The 9,837-nt window shown below is 36.1% G+C and overlaps 1 protein-coding gene and 1 long non-coding RNA gene across 3 annotated transcripts in view; one reads left to right on the top strand and one right to left on the bottom strand.

Annotated features, from left to right (window-relative positions):
• FAM149A (family with sequence similarity 149 member A) overlaps positions 1-9,837 on the top strand; it is a 46,594-nt gene that overhangs the window by 20,388 nt on the left and 16,369 nt on the right. Inside the window, exons 3-5 of the mRNA XM_011363984.2 lie at positions 3,869-3,979; positions 4,261-4,399; positions 6,587-6,729. Of these exons, the coding sequence (XP_011362286.1) occupies positions 3,869-3,979; positions 4,261-4,399; positions 6,587-6,729 (393 nt within the window). The remainder of the gene's footprint in view (positions 1-3,868; positions 3,980-4,260; positions 4,400-6,586; positions 6,730-9,837) is intronic.
• Positions 110-5,843, bottom strand: LOC111742366. Of its 2 annotated transcripts, none has more exons than XR_002781288.1 (3): positions 5,048-5,843; positions 4,247-4,459; positions 110-337 (listed from the first exon to the last, which is right to left on the bottom strand). It is a non-coding gene; the product is annotated as an uncharacterized LOC111742366 (long non-coding RNA). The 2 variants fall into 2 exon arrangements; XR_002781287.1 differs by lacking the exon at positions 110-337 and adding an exon at positions 857-1,297 and having other exon boundaries at positions 5,048-5,842.

Raw genomic sequence — 9,837 nt, 5'->3', positions numbered from 1 at the left:
AGGGGGCCCGCGCGGGGTGTGCGCGCCCGCTGGCGCCCAGGCCTCGAGGCGCTGGGCCCGGCCCAGGGGACGCGAGCGCAGGCTTGGGGCTGATTGTGATTGGGTAAGTCTTGATCAGGGAAGGGAAGTGGGATGGACTCGGTCGTGTCATATTTTTGTGCCATGTGAGTGATTTTTTTTCTGCCTGCAAAGCTGGAATCCATCTGGTCTGTTTCCTTGCCTGCAAACATGAGATTTCTCGTGGTGATGTTATTCGGTCTTCCCATGTGAGGTCGCTCACTTGCTCTCGGAAGTATCCGTCTCATCTGAGATGAACTCTCCACCAGTCTGTGTTCGCCTGTTAGGTCAAGGGAGCGTGAGTTCTTTATAGGAGGAAAAGCTTCGTGACAGTCCATCCAGAAAATTATCCTGCATCCCAACCCAGAGTACAGTGCTCGTTTCAGACAATCCTTTTGAGCAAAAATACAAAATTTTGAAAGCCGCGATCGCTGTTTAATACTTGAATTTCTACAAGGCAAGGTGAAAGAGGTTCGCGGGCTATCAGGAGGCAGCTTTTTGAAAGTAAAAGACGATAATTGAATCATTTCTTTGACAACTAGAATGGAATGACATAGAGATTGGGACTCAGCCTTAACTCTCATGCACCAACAAATTAATACAATATGGTTCAGCGTTGCACTTCCGTCTTCTCTAAAAACTAAGTCCTGTCTCCAAATGAACAGTCTTAAATGTACCAACTAGCTGAATTTTATCATCTCTAGAATATAAGCAGTAGAGATTGGAACTATTATATGACTATTATATGTCTTGCATTATGAAATAGAAGCTTCATCAGAAAAATAAGTATTCTGCCACATTCACATTTTAAGGTATTTATAGGACACATCTGTAAGTTGTGTACACTTTCTTGGACTGTCTGGTTTAATGTAGCAATTGAGAGTTTATAGGCGATTAAAGATACTCAATATTTTGCGTGAAATAACTGTACAACACATGGTTGGAGGACAGAAACCAAAGAATCAAAACAAGACATTAAAAGAAAAAGAAAGGCAAATTTTGCAGATTCTGTTTTTAGTCCACAATGTCAGTAATTTGAGGTCCCTGGAGAGACATGCAGGTCATGTGGCCTGGGTCTTGGAACCAATTCCATCTCTTTCTTCTTCGTGACCTTGGGCAGTCATTGAGTGAATGAGTTAAAATTCCTTTTTAGAATTCTTCTGAATTCTGTGGTCAAATGTTACTACACTGAACTCTGAAGTTCAGGAAGTTCCACAGAAGTATAGACACTTTGAAGAAGCTGGGAAGGGCAGAGGAGAAAAAAGTTAGAGAAATGGTGTGGAAGTAGATGGTGTTTCAAGGCATCCATTTTATAGTAATTCCCTGACCCTTACTCCAGCACCCCTGCATCCTGAAGACCTCTTGTCCTTACTACACTTTGATGTGAGCAGGAATGCTGATCTTGGCAAGGATGTGGTGTAATGTGAAGAGAAAAATTAGTTCTTCCGTTTTGTCAACAGTTTTTTCCTTAGTTTTGAGACTTCCTCTCACCACCCCCCGAAAAAAAAAGGGGTAAATTTTTTGGAGGAATAGTTATTGTTCATTGGAAACAAAACAAACAGGCACATGTCTTAAGATTAGTGAATGAGTTTAGTTTTCAAGTTGCTAAAAGAGAGGAGGTGTTAGAAACAAGAGAAATGGAAATGATTGCAGCAGATGATCTATTTGGTTTTAAGTCAGTTTTGGAGCTATCAGCTATACTAAGAGCTGTGAATTTTCCTTCTCTATAAAGGACAAAAGATTCTCCAGAAATGTCTTGAATTTGAAGGATATTTTTACATCTGGTCATAGTGTAATCTTTTGTATAAAACATGAATAGTTAGAGTAATTGTAGAACAAAAACATGTTCTTTTTTTTTTTTAGTCATTAATTTAATCTCTGCCTCTTGATTCTTTCAACATAGAACTTCTCTGTGTGATGGACATTATTTTAAATGCTACAGATAAAGAAAGCTAACAAAGTGTCAAGGTCACCACAATAAAAAAACTAAGTAGAGCTGTATAATACAAATTGTAGTGGGAGGTGCAAATTACCAAGAGTATAGTGTTTTCATGGAGCAACATCGCTAACGATAATAGTAGCAGTGAGCAAGATCAACCTGATGTATCTAGCACATAATATCTGGCACCGATTATATAGACATTTCACACACTTTATCTAATTTGTCTCACAACAACTATACAAAAGAGTTGATGGTATTGTCATTGTTTTACAAATTTGGATATTGAGTCCAGGAGAGAAGTAACTTGCTCAAAGCACACAGCCTGCCAATAGCAGAGCAAGATTTGACTCTTCCATTATTATCATAGAGATATGAAGGAACACTTTTATTTGACACCTTATTTTAATCACCACCTTGAGGTTTAAAATTATTTCTCAGTGATAAGCCAATTAACTCATATACCAGTACATATTTCTTAATGTTCAAAGCACATCCATTTGATGTAATTTTAGTCGATTGCTGCTTTTATGTCTTAAGTGTTTTATGTATATCTAAAGAGTTATTGAGTCTTATCCAAGTGATAAGTAATTGATATTTTAAAATAACTGAACTAAGGGCTAAAGGTAAAGCAGTTTATTAGCATGAAAGCTTATCCTATATTCTTTTCTCTGGTACCTTTTCTTTAACACCTTTATCCTTAAAGTTGCTTGGTTGTATTTAAGACATATGAGCTAAAAGGAGAGGCAAAAATCATAATTCTATTCTCTTGTACACGACATGTTTGGAAGGCAGAGATTCTTGCTAACCTCTGTTTATAGTAATTAATTTGCTTTTAGAATTTTCTTTCTTTGAAGAAAACAGTAAGTACATAACTAAGGGCAGAATTTATTCTTTTAACATTTTTTTAAAATTTCTGTTTACATTCAGAAATACTAATGTTGAAAATTAGATAGTTTTAATTGAAAGCAAAAGCAAGGTTTTATTTTAATGAATGCTAGAATGCTGTCCCCGTTTGAAATATTGAAAGTCAGCTTTCCCCCGCCCCAAATCACTATCATATCTTAAGTTAATATGAGATATAACTTATTTGTCCAAGAAAATATGATTTCTAAAAAAAGAAGTGGTTTACTGTTAGACATTAGGAAGATACTTTGACTAGAGGGAAGTAAATGTTTTAAAAGGTTCATTGAAAGGATATTTTAATGATTAATACTAGCTGTATGACATCAGCCAGGTTTAATACCTTATTTAAAATTTAGAGATTTCCTTTGTTTCAGTTTTCCATTAATTTTAATATTTTAAAACTACAAATCAGGCTACACACCAAACGACAATGCCAAACTGAAGTAAGCTATTGTTTATGTGTTTCTGACATTTATTTATGTGTTTAAAGATTCAAAAGAATTTGATATATATTTCAGAATTATATGAGATTGTCTATTTTTACCTGGGAGGCTGGTTAGCTTTACAAACACAAGGGTAACTAACTTTTCAGGGGATGGGGGGACCTGAAATCCAGGTCATGTTTTACTTGCCAGGTCATGACTTGAATGAAGCTGTGTCTGCCCAGAGTTTTGGGCAACTTTTACCAGTCTGGCCATGTTGCAAAAAGTTGTTTGTTTTTTTTCCCAGTTTACATAAAGACGAATGTACGTTAATGGCAACCTTGATTCTAAGAAAATAAAAATATCAGTTTCTTGAGGATATGTGGTGTGTGCGTGTCTGTGTGTGCATGCACACGTGTGTGTTTAGGAGGACATGGCAGGAGGAAGGGAGCAACGTTATACAAAAGGAAATTTTAAAAGCCTTAATGACTACAATTATATTTTTACATTAGAGGTACTTTTCATGTTTTATTTTATTTTTCAGAAGAGGACTGTCAGAAGGATCTGGAAAACACAATTTTGCTGTAAAAAGCAAAGATACTTTACCTACACATTTTACAAGAAATGTGCAGAAAGCCATTGATAAATATACCTGGTAAGAATTAACCTGTTAATTGCTTCTGATTGCAAAATCAAAACATGCCCAGAAAGAATATGGGAAACAAAATCAGCAATTGGCCATGAATTTGTAAAAGCAAAAAAGCAGGGTTTTTTAGCCTAGTGAATAAACTGAATAAATATTTTTCAACCAGTGTACTGTGAAATTAACAAACGTATTTTAAAGAAAGAAAAGAAATATGGCTCATAGAAGTAAAGCCACTTAAAAGCATACCTTTCCCCAGGAAATGTTTACATAACTTACTTTTGTTTCTGCAGTGAATCTACGTCATCATTTTCATCAGGTGGAAGCCCCATGCCCCCAGAAGCCCACAGCTCTTGGTCTGGTTCTGAGACACAGAGTTCGACCACTGGCTTTTCTACTGAGAGGAGTTCCATTTACTCTTGGAGAGATGATGTATGTCCAGAATATTTTGGATAATCTTATGATTACAATTTATAATGAAGAGTTGCTTTCCTATTTAAACAAAAAACCTTTTTACCAATATTAAATGCATCACCTATTACACATATATGTGTACATACATATATAATCATTTACATGTCAACATGTAAAAACTGAAAAATACAGAAAATACAGGGAAAAACGAAAATCACTCATAATCTCCCAACTCAGAGTCTTAGCTGTTGGTAGTTTTGTTTTTTTCTGCCTCCTAACCTGCCCCTTCCATGTGTTATATATGATTTCTTGTATAATATCTGTAGCTGTAAACTCAGGACAGACACTGACAATTAGGAACTCAAGAGGAAAATTTGGGAGAAGAAAAATCTGTAAAAGATCACCATGATTAGAGAATTTCTAAGTCAGAAAGTTTACTTTCATTTTCTAACCCTAGCAGAAACTATTAACTTTAACCCTATTTTTGCTCTTTTTGGTAGTGGAATTCTTAGCTAAGCGAGCTTTCAGTCTATTATTCAGGCTTTAGTTGAGCACTCTGCCAATTGCACAGTTTCCTGACTCTTTAACCCCTCGCATGACCCTCAAAATCCCAAGGTGCAGCTTGTGTGAAGCCCTCATGGCTGGGAAGAGCCTCCAGTATAGCACCTTGGATGTTCTTATTCCTGCTCTTTTCTTGTGTTCTGTTTTTCTTTGCTCTCTTTAAAAGCAGTTCTCCACTTGTCACTGCCCACAAGGCTCCCCTTCTCCTCCGGTCTTACAGCAGTGATTCTCAAAGGCTAGGAGGGATGGAAGACTGGGAGGGAGTCAGCTCTGAATCACAGGGGAATTCTTCAAACAAGAATGTGACTCTCTCACTTCTGATAAACAGCCCCATGTCACACCCACTCCCTGCCACCCTCATTCACATTCATTTGTCACAAGTATGTCAATGACAAGAAGGCTGAGAGCCACTGTTTCATACTGTCCAAATTCTGAGATTATTTTAGTACACATTTTCATGTCATTATCTACAGAGATTCTTATGACTTCCATTTATGGAATTTAAATTATCCACAATCTAAAATAGCTTTTGATTTAAACACTTTTATTTACTCGTTGATAGGTAATAGTTGCAAAAGCAAAACCATGCAAAAGAGAGAAAATCGAAAGCAAGCCCTCTTCTAGGCCCCAGCCACCCAGTTCCCTCTTAGGAGGCAAATATTATTGGTTTTCTCCTTATTTGCATTTTAAAAGAAAGAATTCAGCTCCCCTGCAACCTGAGAATCTAGTTTATTAGCAATTGATGGGAAGAAATAACCCCGAAAATATTGAATAGCATTCTATGAAAATCAGCCTGAATTGACTGTTTGGATCAAGTATGTGAGACTGGATATGCACTTTGTTGCTCTGAGCTGTGGATTAGATTTCAGGTTCACACATCCCTGGAAGAATATAGAAGTAACTAGGGCTTTTACCCTGGAGGCTGCCTGCCAGAGTTGGTTCTCTCAATTGTGGTGGTGTTTATGTTTTCCTCCTGGGTTCTGAGGGCTGTAGGACTGTTGCCTCCCAACCATGACAACATGTAGAAAGGCTGACCCTGCAGCCACAGTCTCAAGGACTTCTTAAGGTTAGGCAGGAAAAATCAATACTCTGGTCTCACCCTAACTACCATGCCTCTTAGGATAACAGGATTTTTTTTTTCCATGGTTTAAAAAATGTGAATGGTTCTTTCTTTAAAAGTAATTTTTTTTCTGACTGGTATCATCAGAAAAAAAATAGCTTGATTTTGCAGATGTTCTTAGGTGTGACACACTCAACTGTATGAGGAACGTATGTGTTTATGTGTATGTATGTGTGTGTATGCATAGAAATATAGGTGTGTGTATGGATATTTACACGTCTGTATCAATATGTATACTTATACCTATAATTATATCTATGTAAAGTCTCAAATAAGTCTCAGCTCATATGGTAGAAATTATCTCTACTTAACAGTTGAAGAAACAGAGGCTCATAGTGGGATGTAATTTATCAGAAGAATAACCGTTGGAGCATTGATGTGTCTGACCTCAAAGTCTGGTTTCTTTTTTTCATGTTTACTCCCTCCTCTGTAATGAGTGCTTTAAATTTGTAAGTATCATTAATTATAAAGCTGATATTTCTACAACTTTTAGTCTTATAACTAAATGTGTGTTTCTGTTTTAGGAGTTTGACCAAGCCAATGCACAGAAAGTACAGCAGTTATTCTGGGAGGTTGAAGAAATGTTATTTGAAAGGAAAGTGAGCCCTCAGACCCAGAACTTGCTAGCTGAATGTAGTGAATGGTCAAGAAGATCCGTCCATTTGAGGTGGGGAGGTTTGTCATAGTGATTATCCGGAATGGGTTTTTGGAACTGCCCGCTCCTGATTGTTTAGTACAGTTAGTACATTTTTACTAAAAGCACTTGCCCAGTCAAAATTTGTATCCAGAACACATGTCCTTTCCTGAAAAATCACGTCTTTTGAAATGGTGTCTGAGGAAATATTAAGACATTCCAATACTCGAGTGCATTTTAATTTGTGAAAAGCAAATCTAGCTCATCCTCAGAAAGGCATTGCGTGCATGTCAAATGTGAGAATGTAGAAGTCATCCTTTACCTTCATGTTCTCTAATATGTGAGCAACATGAGTCTTGCCCTCAGCGCTGAGAACAGTGGGAGAGTGCGAGGAACAGAGTAATTATTTGCCGTATGATTGGATAGATGAACCTTACCATCGCAGGGAGAGTCCTTATGTAGGAAGGACCTTTTTTATTTATTTATTTATTTTTTTTATATCAAAGATGAAGAATATAGACTGGATATAAAGGGAAGCTTTTTCTCTTCAATTAACTACTCAGGGGGAAAAATCCATACAGGTTATCTGAAGTTCCTCTGTATTATGCCTGGGGAGAATAAATGCTAACACTCATACACTTGTTGGTAGATCTTCTGGTTGCCTCAATTAGGTACCTTTTCAAAAAATCTTGACTAAGTAGGTTCTTTTGTATTCTTTTGTGTCCTTCATAAGCTGCCTGCCTTAAAGAGTATAAAAGAGTATGAGTTCTTTATAAATTTTGGATATTAACCCCTTATCTGCTGTATCATTGTCAAATATCTTCTCCCATTCATCAGGTTGTCTTTTCGTTTTGTTAATGGTTTCTTTAGCCATGCAAAAATTGTTTATTTTGATGTAGTCCCATTTGCTTATTTTTTTCTTTTGTTTCCCTTGCCCAAGAAGATAAATCAGAAAAATATTACTAAGATCAATGCCAGAGAGTTTACTACCTATGTTTACTTATAAGAGGTTTATGGTTTCGGGTCTTACATTTAAGTCTTTAATCCATTTTGAGTTTATTCTTGTATATGGTATAAGAAGGTGGTCCAGTTTTATTTATTTAATTATTCTTCCTTCCTTCCTTCCTTCCTTCCTTCCTTCCTTCCTTCCTTCCTTCCTTCCTTCCTTCCTTCTTTTTTTCTTTTCTTTCTTTTTGCATATATTTGCCCAGTTTTCACAACACCATTTATTGAAGAGACAGTCTTTACCCCATTTTATAGTCTAGCCTCTTTGGTCAGAGATTAAATGACCATGTAGACATAGATTTATTTCTGGGCTCTCTGTTCTGTTCCATTGAGCTATGTGTCTGTTTTTATGCCAATACCTCACTGTTTTGATTACTATAGCTTCGTATTATAGTTTGATAACAGGCAGCGTGATTGGCGTGGCTATTCAGGATCTTTTATGGTTCCATATACATTTTAAAATTATTTGTTCTAGTTCTGTGAAGAATGCCATTGGTAGTTTAATAGGAATTGCATTGAACTTATAGATTGCTTTAGGTAGTATGGCCATTTTAACGATGTTAATTCTTCCTATCCATTAGCATGATATACACTTCCATTTATTTGTATCATCTTCAATTTCTTCAATGACATAATTTTTCAAGTACAGCTCTTTTACCCCCTAGATTTATTCTTAGGCATTTTATTTTTCGATGCAATTATAAATAGAATTTTTTTCTTAATTTCTCTTCTTATAGTTCATTATTAGTGCATAAAAATGCAGCCAACTTTCCATTATTAATTTTATATCCTGCTACTTTTCTGAATTTGTGAATCAGTTCTACAGTTTTTTGGATGAATCTTTGGGGTTCTGTATATACAGTATCGTGTCATCTACAAATAATGACAGTTTTACTTCTTCTTTTCCAATTTGGATGCTTTTTATTTCTTTTTCTTATCTGACTGCTGTGGCTAGGACTTCCAGTACTATGTTGAGTAAAAGTGGTAAAAGTAAACATCCTTGTCTTGTTCCTGATCTTAAGGAAAACGCTTTTAGCTTTTCTCTGTTGAGTATGATGTTAGCTATGGGTTTGAGGTATGTTCCCTCTATTCCCACTTTCCTGAGAGTTTTTATCATAAGTGGATGCTGGATTTTGTCAAACGCTTTTTCGATATTTATTGATATGATCACATGCTTTTTATTCAATTTGTTAATATGGTGTATCACATTAATTGATTCGCTGATATTGAAACAACCCTGCATCTCATGGATAACTCCCATTTGATCATGGTGTATGATCTTTTTAATGTCTTGCTGAATTCAGTTTACTAACATTTTGTTGAGGATTTTTGCACCTGTGTTCTCAGGGGTCCTTATTGCTTCTAACATGCTCCTTCAAAATGTCATTTTATTCAACTTTTAAAATTGCAAAACATTTTTCCCTTTTCCAATGAAAAATATTAGTAATTTTCTTTTTATTTTAACCTTGCAGAGTATTAGGAAGACAACTCATCCTGCCAACTGATGAAGGGGTCCGCCACTTTCAGAGCAGTGAGGCTTATAGTGCAGTCCACGAACCCTTCTCAGATGCCGGCGAACGCAACAGCAACATCAGAGAGTATGTTGCTATAAGTTGCTTTCAAAAAGTATTTTTAATTGCATTTCATTATACGTTTTCACATCTCTCTTAGCCGTGAGCCTCGGCTCCATCAATTTTGAAGTTTAGATTTCAGTGAAGGGCAGGTACAGAGTATTTTTACACGAAATGCTTCAGATTCTAAATTCATAATGATAATGGTGATGATGATGATGATGATGATGATGATGAATGATGTGTGTAATACAGATATCAAGGGAGTTAACTTTTCAACTTTTGTTTCAAAGACTCTGAAAGGTGGGCTAAGTAGAAAATCAAAAACTGCCTCACTCTGATTGATCCTAAGCCTCAAGGCAGTAGTAGCAGAAGAAATAAAGCTCCATCCTGTTTTCTTTTGCTCACTAACAGATTTTGATAAATCCCTCTATGCCAGTCATACATATTGGGGACTGTGCCATGACATCCTTTTATTATAGCTAAGAGGATACAAACTCATAGAAAAATTTAGACTTTTAAGAAGCCTTTAAAATTTTTAACAATGCCTGTGTTAAAAATGTTT

The sequence above is a fragment of the Pteropus vampyrus genome, unplaced genomic scaffold (genome assembly GCF_000151845.1).
Source record: "Pteropus vampyrus isolate Shadow unplaced genomic scaffold, Pvam_2.0 Scaffold92, whole genome shotgun sequence".
Classification (NCBI taxonomy): domain Eukaryota; kingdom Metazoa; phylum Chordata; class Mammalia; order Chiroptera; family Pteropodidae; genus Pteropus; species Pteropus vampyrus.
Note: the sequence above shows the minus strand (reverse complement) of the source record. Positions and strands in the feature narration are given on the sequence as shown.